The sequence below is a fragment of the Centrocercus urophasianus genome, unplaced genomic scaffold (assembly GCF_019232065.1).
Source record: "Centrocercus urophasianus isolate 14NV4802_14NV808 unplaced genomic scaffold, USGS_Curo_1.0 seq_24, whole genome shotgun sequence".
NCBI classification, from domain to species: domain Eukaryota; kingdom Metazoa; phylum Chordata; class Aves; order Galliformes; family Phasianidae; genus Centrocercus; species Centrocercus urophasianus.
In genome coordinates, this window is record NW_024884800.1 from 12,898,922 (window position 1) to 12,913,079 (window position 14,158).

General features: G+C 40.7%; 1 protein-coding gene across 1 annotated transcript in view; it reads left to right on the forward strand.

Annotated features, from left to right (window-relative positions):
• The window catches only part of TRPC5 (transient receptor potential cation channel subfamily C member 5), a 61,472-nt gene that overhangs the window by 28,162 nt on the left and 19,152 nt on the right, over positions 1–14,158 (forward strand). The window contains exons 3-5 of the mRNA XM_042825202.1: positions 3,370–3,706; positions 6,941–7,080; positions 10,468–10,790. Coding sequence (XP_042681136.1) covers positions 3,370–3,706; positions 6,941–7,080; positions 10,468–10,790 — 800 coding nt within the window. The remainder of the gene's footprint in view (positions 1–3,369; positions 3,707–6,940; positions 7,081–10,467; positions 10,791–14,158) is intronic.

Below are 14,158 nucleotides of genomic sequence, written 5' to 3' on the forward strand. Positions count from 1 at the left end.
TAATAATGGCAACATTTGGTGGTTTATGACATTAGGAGGGCTTTTTTGAGTGTGGTGTGCTTAAATTTCCCCCAGGCCATTTTTAGTGATGTTGAGATGGGCTTGATTGGAAAATGTAATGGCTTTTTCCATTTCCGCTGCCTTATGCCAACCTGATCTTTAAAGCTGTGCTTTCATGATGTGTGAATTTCTCTCCATCTGAAGAACTAACATCAGATGCAATTTGGAAAGCAGATTTTATAAATGAGCTATTAGGCAGAGAGGAGGCACTTTTAAGATGCTCACAAGTTGCACAGCAACCAGAGGAACATAGTCATTTGATTTCTCAAATGACTCTGACTTTGACTCAAGGGAAAAACAGTTTGTTCTTCCCTTAAAGGTTTCTATCATATGTGATAAAGAGAAAATGCGTATATACATTTTTCCCCTCAACAGAAAGTTGTGTCTCATCTCTGAGAAACAGCAGTATGTGTTACCATGCAAATGACTGCAGAACACTAGCGGTCACAGCTCCTGTTTGTGATCTGAAATGAAAAATACTGCAGTGTAGCCTTCCGTATCTTCTTGCTTTTAAACCTAACGTCCTGACCCTTCTGAAACAACAGATTAAAAAACAAACCAAGTGAGAATCAACGCTTGATGTTCTTTTCCATTTCTGTAGAATTGTTTCTTTCATCACCATCCCCAGGTCTCGCATTTCACCATCACACACTTTCAGGTAGTTATGAGCAACAGGTCTTTGCTTTTTCTGGAGTTCGTCTCCATATCAGCTACTGCCCAGTTTCTGCTGTGTGTGTAAGTTAATCCCAAATCAGATGCACTTTTATTTTCTTTTCTTGTGCCCACTTGTGTTGTGTCGCTTCTATGTAAGATGCAGCAACCACATTTACTGTAGTAATACCATGTAAATGTCCAACTTCAGAAATGCCTTTTATGCCTCCTGGAGATTTTGTTTTCAGTATTAATTTTGGTCAGTCCATATCTTTGAACTACCAAAAGCCAAAAGCAGTGTGATTCTGATACAGGCAGCCTGTTACAGCGTTTAAGATACATTCACAAAATCAAAAAATACCTGCAGAAATGAATGGTTTTGTCAGACTTTGCCTGACTTCTGTCACATACTATTTTGTTTTCTACAACATTGTTCACACCAAAAATCTGTTCTAGGAAAAAGTAGAGAAATACAAGAGATGCAGGAAAAGTTATTTGGTTGTTTTTTTCCCCTCCCTCTGTACATTGTTCCTGGTGCTGATCCCAGACTGTGTTCAGGTCCTGTGGGAGCTCTAGAGAAGTGCCTTCAGATACTACTTGCTGTCAGAACAGCAGCTTGGGATTCTGTTGCTGACTTGTGCTTCAGGATCAGGTCCTGAGGGACCCCAGCCATGAGTTCTGCTGCCGTCTTTCCTCTGATACTGAGCAAATCTTGTTTTTTTCTTCTGTTTCACGTTGGTTTCCCATTTTGAACATGGCAGTGATAGTGCTCTGCTGGTATAGAGTGCTGAGAATTGCATATAGAAAGTCCCTGTGCATGCTAAATAATGCTAAGCACTTCTGGCAGCAAGAGAATCTTTAAAAGATACAGGTGTGTGCTGAAACTACCTTTAAGAAGTCTCTGTTACACCACATGTGATCTTCAGGTAACTAAGAGCTATGGCAAATTCTAGGCACAAATCAAAGATGTGTTAAGGACGACTATGTATCTGTAGCCCTGGCCTGTGTCAGCACTGTGGGGAACGGTATCTGATGGGAGCTTCTTCCAGGGTTGAACACTAAGAAGGAATCTGGTATTTAGAATCCAGGCCCTTTGCCACCACAGATCTTCCTTCCAAGAGCTGCTTTGAATTATGGGGGTGAAAGAGTACTTTGCTGATAAAATCTGGCTTCTCTGCTGGGGGATGTAGAGCATGTTAGCACTACATCCCTCACAGAGAACCCTTTTAAATATGTATGAGCCAAGTGTAATAAACAGTAGTATCATCTTCAGGTTGCTCAGAGGTTTCTTCTTGATGAATGCTGTTAGTAGTACAGTCAATTGGAAGTGTGATTCTTTTGATACAGCTATGTCCTGTCACAGATGCTGTGACAGGATTGTTTTTGTTGATAGCTGTATCCATGCTCAAACAATTGGTTATTTTTTGCTTGTTTGTTTTAAATGTAATTAGAGCAAAAATAACAGATATCCTGAAAACAGAAGTTGGCTTTTAAACTTGCAGAGCACAGTCAGAAATCTGAGTTTAAAAAGGCTGAATTGCTGAAACTGGAAGTGACCTCTGGGTCCAGCTGGTGCCACCCATGCTCCAGCTCCAGCAGGGCCACAAGAGCAAGGTGCCCAGACCCATGCTGAGAAGCCTTTGAAGATCTCCAAGGAGATTCTGCAGCCTCTCAAGGCAACCTGTGTCATTGCTTAGCTTCATTAATATGGGTTAAAAATCCAATACGTAAATGCAACCTTCTTGATCTTGCAGATATCTCTAATTAGCTGTGGGTCTGAAAAGTTTAGGAAACCATGGGGCTGTCTAGTTATAATCAAGAACATAAGTCTTCTGGCATAGGCCAGAAATATTTTGGCTTGAGTCTGAAATTCCAAGGGTTGTTAGATATTAAAACAGTCAGGAGTTACAACCTGAGCACTTCTTGTATGGAGTCACCGAAATGCAACGTATCACCAACACAAAGCTGTTTTATTTTACAGCGAGAAAGTAAACTTTCAAATGTCATTTTTGCTGCTGTGATCAAAGGTTTCTTTTTGCTTCTGTTTAATCTCTTACATTTTACAATTGCTCTCTTCCTTAATAAAGAGACACATTTACAATTGTGCCGTCCTGCTTCTCAGCAGATGTCACCTGGCTGAACTTTGCATTATTGCATGCTGTCTCATGCCCAGCTCAGCCCACACACACATATGCTGGAGTCCTTGCACAAAATCATGTGCAGCACCCCACACAATTTGTAGACATCTTCTCTCCCTCTCTCTAACACATGCACACACGCACACACTTGGAGCTTTCCATCTTTTCCCTCCTGACTTCTCTTTTAGTCACTTTTTAAAGATGCTGACAGTGATTTGTTTGAGACTGTCGAAACCTAAAATGTTCTGAAAGGAAAACCATAAGAAGAGAAAAAGCTCATAGTAATTTTAGTTGTATCACTTTTGGATGAGGCTTTATATATCGCGAGTACCTGATATACTGAATGATAATTCAAATAGAAAAGATCTCTTAGAAGAAATCTGAAATCCTGTGTACAAAAGAAGAGTGGAGTTCTACCCCATATCCAGCCCAAAGTTTTGTATAAGGATCTTTGTAAGATAAGGAAGAGCATACATGAAGTACGAGTCAGTAATAAGCTTTCTTTTTTCTTCCTCCTCAGTTTGTTGCTCAGCCAAACTGCCAGCAGCTACTAGCAACACTTTGGTATGATGGTTTTCCAGGCTGGAGGCGGAAACACTGGGCAGTAAAACTCTTGACCTGTGTCACCATCGGACTGCTATTCCCTGTGCTATCTGTGGCATATCTGATTGCACCGAAGAGCAGGCTGGGACTGTTCATTAAAAAGCCATTTATAAAGTTTATCTGCCACACCGGCTCATACCTAACCTTCCTCTTCATGCTCCTGCTGGCATCGCAGCATATCGTCAGGACTGACCTTCACATGCAGGGACCACCTCCCACCATCGTGGAGTGGATGATCCTGCCCTGGGTTCTAGGTAAGTCAGGAACACAAGAATGCTTGATCTGCAGTCTCCTGCCTCGCACCCATGGCAACTGTATGGAGACTTAATGTCAGCATCATTGTCATGTAAAGAGATTTGGCAGCCAGCTTCAGTAGCTGCATGAAACAGCTGGGCTCCTTCTGGTACAACAGATTTTGTTGGCCTAGGGCTCTTCTGCTGTCCCTTTTGCCATGTGACATGCCTTTAGAGATGACCCTGAGTAAATCTGAACAGACACAGCTCTCTTCCCCGCTTCCCACATCATCTGTGCAAGAATTAGCTACTGGGTCATGGTAGTATCAGATAAAGCCACCTGAATGCTGGCTTCCTTCTGCTGGCTGATGCATGGCAGGGGGCAGAGCCAAAGGCTTTTGCCTTCTCGCTGATGTGCTCTGGTAGTCAGCACACAGGTACCTGCCCTGCTTGTTCCTGGGCCACAGGATAGCAGAGAAGGGAAGATAAATCTCATTCTGCCTTATGCCTCTGTGCTGATATACGCTGAACAAATCAGTATCAATCACTCCAGTATAGGCAGAAGAAGGGGTATCTAATACAGCAGGTTGAGCCTCAGGTTGTTACCTGTTCTGGCTTGGGCAAGAACTGTGGGGTGCCTGGACCCCAAAGGCAGGATGCACGGGTGAGGAGGTAGCAAGGTGAGATGGGAAAAAGTAAATAAAGCCACTGGAGGAGAAGAGCAGAGAAGCAAATTTAGGTGCATTTTTGGTAAGGTGTATTTATCCTTTCAAACTGAGCTCAAAGGGAACAGAAGGTGAAAACCTAGGATTCTTAGGAATATTATCTCTCTTCTCCTTAGGCCCCCATCTCCTTTGCTCTGCCATTAGCATGTAGCACCACTGAGAGCTGAGGTGATACTACGAGGCACACTTGGGGCAATGGTTTTCATGCTCTCCTGTCTCTCTTTCAGCCTTTCTGTGCACTCTAGCTCAGTTCACAACCCCCAGCTATTAGTGAGCTGCAGTTTTATGCTTGGGGTCAAGGGCCTGGAAAACCATGCTTGTGCTGTTGTAGACAGCACAGTAAAGGGCATCTCTCTCAGCAAACCTCCATCTCCAGAGCTCTCCTAGTGGCTCCTCACTGCTTCTTATGTGTCCACCTCTGCTCTCCCTGCTGGTGCCTCTCCTGGCCTAGTGCCAGGACCCAGCTCTTTCTTGTGGTGGCTCAGCAGCAAACGGGTTCTGTGCTGAGTGGACTTCACTGCGCCAAAGCTAAAACTGCTGATGGGAAATGCGTAAAGAAAAAGAGTTGCAATCATGCTCACAAATCACTTTCCATCATGACCGAGGGCATTTTGTTCTTTGTGTAGCTTCATTGCAACATAAAAAAGGTAACTCAAACCTCATTATCTCATTAAACTAAGTTATGGCATTGAAATGTATGTGCAGGTAGAAACTTCAGAATAAGCTGAGAAAACTGAATGTCTTTTCTGAACTAAGGTGATTTCTTCATTTTATCCTTTACTTCATGGTTTAAATTGAAGGAAATGGTGGGCACTTCAGCAAAATTGATGTGCAGATGAAAGGATAATCCATACAAAAAAGCCTTTCAGAATAGCCTGCTACAGTTTTCTATTCTTACTTTTGAGTTCCTTTGTTTCAGATAAATAGGGATATTGTGGGATTGCTTATTGCATGGAGAAATTAGAACAGTTTCACCCGATTAAAGGTAATTATTTATGAAATATCTTCCACTACAAAAGGAGAGAGAGTGAACAAGCACACACAGCATTGCTGTAACTATAGTAACCAGCAGTGATAACTCACTATAAATACAGTGTATGAGTTCTTCAACAGACTCTTCTCCATTGATTTATTCTATGTTTTTGTGTGCATGCAAAGATTTTGGAGGCAGCTGTAATAAAATTACCTTATTGGCCTTGACATTATGCTTGTCTGACCATTGACCTGACTGGAAGCTGAAGGGCTGAGACTGATATTCGGATGTTTGCAGCGGTTCATTTCAACATTGTCTGCTTTTCAGATTGAACTTTCAGGTCCTAAAAATGAATTGGGACTGGCATTTCAGTGACCACTGCAGTATTCGTGGTTGGGCATGGGTAGATATTTGAGTAACTGCAGCGGTAGTACAGCTTGATGTGTATTTTGTTCTGTCTCTTTTCATGTGCATTTCAGGTCTTCATTCAAGGATATTGTAAAGTGGCTATTTCAAAACATTTGAGAGCTCTAAGGATGTACTCAGAAACATGGTGACCTAGGAGCTTACCTGCCATTCACTTTTAAATTGGGCTTAGGTTCTTAAAAGTACTTAAATAGGTCTTAAATAAAGGGCACATAAGTTACTTATAATAAAACTGTTATGCCAGGTAGCAGTCTGATAATGAGCTATGGAAGCTCACTGTTTTACCCCTGCAGCAGCAGAGAGGTAAAGTGAAGGTTAGCAAATGCTACCAATTATTACCAGAAGGCATTTCAGAGTAAAGAGGATGGGCTATCGCCATAGCTTTGGGAACAAATTCTCACCTCACAAAACCCATAGCCGTGGTTGGCATGATGTGACTCACTGCTGAGAGATATGATGCCAAGCTGCAGTGCCCTTTTTCATGCTGAGCTGTACCTTTTAGTTTTGTTTTTTTTTTTTCCCCCCCACCCCCAAATAGTCCCTAGGCTTTTTGTGCAGCAAGATGCATAAATGCAGTGACTGAGTGTAGTGAATGAACTCACTTCTTTCATCTCTGCTGTGGTGTTCCCAGGTCAGGGAGGGAACATACTGGTATGCAGAAGCTGGTACACTTGTGTTGTATGTTCTGCAGAGGAGGTCAGAAAAAATCTGTACTGTGCATCTGAGCCACAGATTACTGTGGAAGCAGACAATACACTAAAAACTATACCAAATACAGTGATTTAAATACTTCAATCGTATAAAACAAATTTCATCTGAGTCAATCCACTCATGCTAGTTGCAATTAACTTCAGGTAGTTACAGCTAACTTCAGGTTTCAGATAGTGTCCTTGTGTTTGTATCTGCAGCCCTACGTAGGAAATGGAGGTCTTTCTCATATCTCTCTAGATAGCATTCCTAATGAAGCTAAAATGCCTCATAATCAGCACAGTTTTACTTTCTAGAAGACAGAAGGAATGAGGCATTTTTTTCTACACAGTTAATTTATAGTTGTACCACATCACATATACACAATGCTTTAATGGAAAATAATACCTTTCTCATGACAGTGAACACTCTTTCTTTCAACAGGTTTTATCTGGGGAGAAATCAAGGAAATGTGGGACGGTGGATTCAATGAATACGTACATGACTGGTGGAATCTGATGGATTTTGCAATGAACTCCCTCTATCTTGCAACTATCTCCCTTAAAATTGTTGCCTATGTCAAGGTACAGTAACTTGGGAAAGAGAATTTGTAATTTGTTTGTGAGAACTGTGGTATACAGGATAGAAACAGTCAAAGCACACAATATCCTGGTATACAGGATAGAAAGTCAAGCACACAATTACAGACATCTAAGAATTGCTGCTACCGCAACAGTTCAGATTTGAAAATTCACCTGGAAAGCTTTATTAATTTGCGTAGAGAATGACCTTCCTTCCCATCACTACTCCTCGACTAATATTGAATTAGATTGTTTGGGCACTGGGTGGAAGTTTCCCCACTTGCTGTGCATTTTGTAGCTACTCAGTTGCCCACGATACCTTTTGTTTTCCATGCTGACATTGGATCTCTTTCAACAATGCTAAATTTCATGAAGGCGTGATTTTTAAATAAAGTAATAAAGGAACAAGAAGAATAGGGTTATCTGAAAACATCTACAACCAAGATTTACAATCTGTAGTCACTGAGACCCATGATCTGTAGATTACTTGTCTGTGAAAAGTCTGCTGAGAGCACACCTGCTTGTAGGTGGCTTCCATCTGATGTAAAGTAGTCAGCTTCTCTTGAATATACATTCAAGGTTTAATCTGTAGGCAAGAAAATGACAAAGCAACATGCTGGATCTTTAAAACTGTATTGTTTCAGGGCCTGTTGAAAATCCGGAAGGATGTATGGTAGTGAGTTAGTTTTTCAAGGGAAAAACTTCAAGACAGTTGCTACTCTCTGAAAAAGCAGCTCTGTGACAGCATCAAAGCAAAAACAGGTCACATCTTTTTTTCCCGGCATTCAGAACCAGTGAGGAAATTAGAGACTTGAAAGGCTGGTCTTTAATCTGTGAGCAATACAGAAAATGTTGAAAATTGTAGCATTCACAAACAAATCCTAAAATGCTAACAATCTTTTTATTTCTCTCTCTCTCACATACAAATTACCAAAAGAGCACTGCATCCACAAACTTACATGGTCACACACTGAGATTTAAACTTACAGCCAAACCAGACATACAAAGGAAGTACAGTTTCATTTATATACTTTGTAAGGACTACAGAAACACACAGACTAACCACAAAGAGCTGTACATCAGCACAAAAAAGAATACAGAATAATTGCAGGGATATATCCGTTTGAGTGCAGATCAGTGCCACTTGAATTAAACCTGGCTAACCTAAGATCTGCTCTTGATAAGGACCAATGTCAAACAATACTGAGAAGCGCTTAAAACCTTCTACAGTGGTAGCTCTGAAACAGCATGCCCACAGAAGTTCTGACCTATGTCAAGTAAAGGTTGCAGTATGCTCTGAGACACGAGGATTTAAAACATTGATAATGGCTTCAAAGTCTTTTGCAACAAGACTTGTAAAGGTTTTTGCTATTTGTAGAACAGCCCAGGGCTGGAATCGGCTGGTATATATGCCAATACACCATAGTCCAACATTTCTTAGAACTCCAAAGGATTACATGGACGTTTCTGCCTTCTGCCAAATATCAGGAAAATAAATTGTATACTGACGGTTATGTTTTCCATCCTGATTTTTATGTGGAGACTTTTTTTCCCCTGATTTGACTGGTTTCAAGTCCTGGCCTCACTATTGTCCTGTAACAATGAAATCTTCAGTCTAATTATAGGGTAAAAATACTTTCTTAATCAGTTTTCATTTTCTGCATTGAATTATCATGTAATGAGGAAGGATAAATATGCCTGTCTGTTATAACTTGTTTGAACTACTCTGTATACTTTGTTTTTCATCTTCTGAAGCCTAAATTGAACAACTCTAGCCTTTTCATTAGGTAACTCTGAAATCAGTTTCTCTGCTACCTGCAGTTGACAGTTCAAAAGTGATTGTTGTTTTCCAAGCAAGGAGCCAAAATACAATCCTAGCAAATTGCTTTAAAAATAGATGTGAGATGAGGACCTTTTCACAGTCCTTTACATGCATCCTATCCTGGCAGAGAGCCCCAGGGCTGATGTGTTCAGTCAGCATGCAGAAGGAAGCTGTGCAAATCTTCCCTCCAGGAAGGGGAGGCTTGCTGATCACATCTATCCACTCCCACTGTTGATTATTGGCAGAAAAGTTTAAAATGTCCACCTGTTTGTAAATGTTTTAAGACCCATCTTCAAATCAAGTTAACAAGCTCAGGCTGTTATGTTCATGAAATAATGAACAGTTTGGAAATTTCAGAAGCAATCACATGTCACATTGAAATTCTATCATGTCTCAGTGCCCTCATATGGAGGAACAGTTTAAAACTATTGTTTTTAGTTGCCTCCTTGAAAAAAATGTGAATTCATGTATTGCACCTTCAGATTTAAATGGGAAGTCCCTACAAACCCATCTGCCAGTGATATATTGATACCATTTCCTTTTAAAAAGTATTTTAAAAGTTTTTAGAGTCCTAAACATTCTGGCTACAGTACTAGCAATACAATCCTAAGTACATTATTGCCTTTTTATGTGTTAAATCAGCAGAAATAAATGTTAAAAAAGATAAATAATTCCTCGATGTTAAAATGTCTTGAACTCCATTCTCTACTGCCAGAGAAGTTGTGTGTTTACAACCAGCTCTTTCATGTTACCTATTTACATCTGGCTGCATCTGGCCCAGATAATGCTTCTGCTTTTACAGCTGCGTTACAAACCAAGTTAATTTTATAACTGATGCACTCAATTGTATCCAGTATTTTGGCTGTAATTATGACCTCTGCCTAAGCAACTTTCCTAAAATTGCCACGGCAAATTAACTAATAAGAAAATTAATATGAAGAACATGTTTTGGTTCTGGGCTGTTGGCGCTTTTTTGGCAGAGGGAAAGCATTCACTTCTTATGTTCCTTAGTTCATTGCTTGCCTTCTTCTCTCCTTTCTGTCTCTCTCTCACATTCATCCTGGAATAAGCAATGTTTCAAAGGTATGGTAGTATTCAGGAGGAAAAAGAGAAAAAAGGTAATTGGAAATGATCTGTACCTGCTAAGGAGCAGTCAGAACCCCTTTAAATATTGTAAGAGAAGGATGTTATATATCAGTGCAAGGACCTGAATTACCCACAGTTATCCAATTCCAAAGACCTGTTATCAAACTTTAGCTCAGTACAGCCCACATACCAGAAACCCCCAGAGAAAAGCTGATATCCCAAAAATATCTCTAGAGAACAGTCTAAATCTGTAGAGGATCTCATAAGAATTCTTTAAAAAGATTTGTTCTCATGAACTGAGCTTCAATCGTGAATCCTGACTGATAGTGGGATCCTGATACTTTGAATTGAAAAGTACTTGTTGTGTCTTTGTCTGGTCAATGTTTATAGGTAAAGCATTAGTATTAGCAGGTTTGAGTTTCAAGCTTACCTCAAAATGATTACAACGTAATTCACTTTTATACCTGTGTTATTTCTTTCAGTACAACGGTTCACGTCCAAGGGAGGAATGGGAAATGTGGCACCCGACTCTCATTGCAGAAGCCCTCTTTGCAATATCCAACATTTTAAGTTCTTTGCGTCTCATATCCCTGTTTACAGCAAATTCACACCTGGGACCCCTGCAGATTTCTCTGGGACGCATGCTGCTAGACATCCTTAAATTCCTTTTTATCTATTGTCTGGTGCTTCTGGCTTTTGCCAATGGACTGAACCAGCTTTATTTTTATTATGAGACCAGTGCCTCGGAGGAACCCAACAACTGCAAGGGGATCCGATGTGAGAAACAGAACAATGCCTTCTCCACGTAAGATGTTCTTTCCTGTCTGATTTTGAGGACAACTCTGACTGTCCTCTGTTCTTACCTGCCTTTGCATGCTGTGTATCACTGCACCAAAAGCAACTTTATTTATTCATTTGTAAATATCAGGTGAGCTGCTTGACTGTGCAGGAAAGGTGTGAGTTAACTGGGGCAGACATTCTGCTGAGCTTTGATGTCAGAAAGCCTCTTAGGTCTGGAAGTGAGAGACAATCATTTTAGTTCTGGTCCAGAGAGTCTCTCTGCATCATCCTGCAACTGAAATGTTATTACTGCTGCGTTCAGTTTTGGCATGTGAGAGAACAGGTATCCTTTCGCTGCAATAACTGTTTTGTCTTATTCTGGGAGAAAGGAGAGAAAGCTAAACAAAATGTAGAAATCAGGAGATGAACGTAGGAAAAAGCTGTATTAATAAATAATGTGGCAGAGCAACAACAACAACAAGCTCATCTAGGCCATTTTTATCCACACATGATGTTGCAGGCTCCTCTGATTCCCTTGCAGCGGGGTGAGACTAAAATCACATCAAAATCAATTTTGCTGCAAATACTAGTACATTACTGAGATGCTGGCATGGAAATTGCTGTGATGACAGCTGGCAGGGCTGAAAGTGATAGCACATGCTGAAAAATAACATGAATTGTCTCTGTGATCTATTTGTTTTAATTACTAATAGTGGAAATAATTATAATAATCAGCCCCCCTCCAATTGTTCTTGCTGCTTGCACAGTACTTAACACACAACAGGAAGAGAAATAAATAAAGCACCATCTAGAAAAGGGCCTAAGACCTGCAAGCAAGCAAAACAAAACTGTTGTCCACCACGTCAGGCAAAATTAAATAAAACTTGTCATCATGCCCAGTAATTCTCCAATCTTCTTCAGCTGAAGGCTGGAGGTTAAAAAAAGGATTTGTGACATTGCATTGTTATCAAAAGCAAAGACAGCTTAGGCCACATGACTAGGTTGGAAGAGGAAAGGCTCTGGTACTATCCTGTAGGCTCCATTCTTACAAGAAGAGGGAGACTTTCTAAGGATGAAGTCCAAACTCACAAGAGGTGTCCTGGTAGGCCAGGTGTGCTGCTCTTCTCCACTGCAGAGGAGGAACACCACAGACTTGATTAACTTTCTCATTAAACTCATCTATATCTGGAGGAAGTGAATGGAACTGCACTGTGCTAATGAAAAACAGAATTAAAGACTTCAGTCTTTTTTCTGTCTTAATTGCTTTGAATGCTCCAAAAATGCATTGTGCTGTCCTTGCAAAGGAGTTAAATAACAGATGCTATTTCCTTATCTACATCTATATTGATGCAGTAGCCAGAGGGAGAAATGCTTGGCAAGCACCATGTTTGTTAAGTGACAGCTTCTACCTCAGGAAGGGTCAAACCCACGAAATTTAGGACTGGAGTGTGCCTTTCCCCAGAGCGACACTGAACAGATGTGTTCCAGTTCTGCACTCTAGTTTGGACCTGTCTCCATTACAAACTAGTTTTCAGCGTTGGCAGATTAGTGAAGGAAGCAACAAGAGGATTTGACTAAAGAAAAAGAGCATTTGTTCAGCAGGAATGAGAAAAAAAAAAAAGATCTGTAAGTCAGTAAGAAGGCACAACATCTTTGGAACTAGAAATGACACAGAACCGCTTAACAGAAGGAGTATGGATCGGCTTCAATACAAACCACAATTTCTCCCACCCTACCATTCATTTTAAGCCCCCTGCCAAGGAGAACAGAGCACAGGAAGGAAATTGAGGGGGCTCAGCCTTTATGACAGAGGTTTGTTTAAAACAGAATCGCAGTGGGAGGGGATCCATTAGGACTGAGGTCTGCTGGCAGGGGACAGAATGCTCTGCAGTTACTTTTTTGTTGGAGCCTCGCTTAAGAAATTTATTTAGCGTATTCTTAAAAGTTTAAATAGTCATTATTAACACCCCCAGTACAAGCTGACATTTGGCCCTTGAGCAGATGCACAGCATGGGTGAATGGCTAAGAACAAGCAACCTGCAAAACAGAAAATTACACCGTTGTGCTGGAGAAAGCAAGCACGACTGCAGTGAATTCAAATCAGAGATGGTGTTGCCTCGAGTTTGCTCATAGTTCATCCCTAATGGAAGAAAAAATGTGAAAAGCTTTCAATCAGTCCCCTTTGATTCCTACCAGCATTTCTAGGCAGTCACACAATAAGATCTAATTTTGTAAGGGAAGGAAAAGCAGGGCGTTGTTCGTGTTTGTACAGCTTGTTTAAAATGTGACACCTATTTACTGCTGCATTATTTCCTATTGCTCCCGGAGGAAGAGTTTAATGTTTTTTAGGTGTGGAAGTGTTCGGCATCACAAACACAGATCATGGAGAAGTAATATTCCTTTGTGATAGCAATGAGGTGAAGTCATGAATAATTTAAGTTTTATGCTCTGCCCTAACCATCCTTTAGAAAGCGGAGTGCCTATTGCTTAATGTAAATGTATGTTTAGCACTGTGATCCTGGTAGATGGAGAAAGGAGAGGATAGAGGAAGAGGAGGAAGGGAAGGAAGAAGCCATTACACCTGACTGTCTGGGAGGTCGTTCTCATGAAGGGTGAAGCTGACAGCTGGGATCATTTCCTGGCAGTGACTGCAGGAGGCTGGGAGAGTTCCTGGCAGAGATGGGGGCACCTGTTCTTCCTTAGCTGCTCAGGAGCATGTTGGAGCTCTGAGATTTCTCCTGTTTGCTTAAGGTCCAAAACATACTCGACAAGAGAGTGCAGTTGTATTACCAAAATTCTTTTCTTAGAAGTAGTATGAGCCTCACCTGAAACACTTAGTGAAAGAGATTGTGGTTCTCACCTGTTACTAAACAGGGACAAAAGACGAAGTCTTATTTCTATTCAAAATTGCAAAAACCAGGTGCTGTTTACACCTGCTTTCTCTGTGTACATGCCTACATGCAAATATATTGGGTGCAACCTGGTGCAATAATAGTCGTGGTTATAACTGTGAATTCAAGGCAATGCACAAATCACATAGAAGGTTTATTTCAGTTTCAACCATGACAAGAACCTCAGTTTCTCCTGAGCCTACACTCCAATCAGTACTTCTACCACCAGTAGTTAAAATAAGTTAAAAGACAGTGACTACTCCACTGTTCATAATAGCAAACTGCTCATCATTCTTTGCTTAATCCTTATTATACCATTACCTCGCTTATTTAATAAGCCCAATATCTTGACTTCTGGGAGAAAGGATTTTTGCTTTAAAGAATCTTTGTGATTTTGGCCAGTGAAAACCTCTGTTCACAAAACATAAAGAAACTAAATCCCCATGTAAAGCATGGCACTATGTATGGAAAAGATGCACACAGAATTCAGGAGAATGGATTC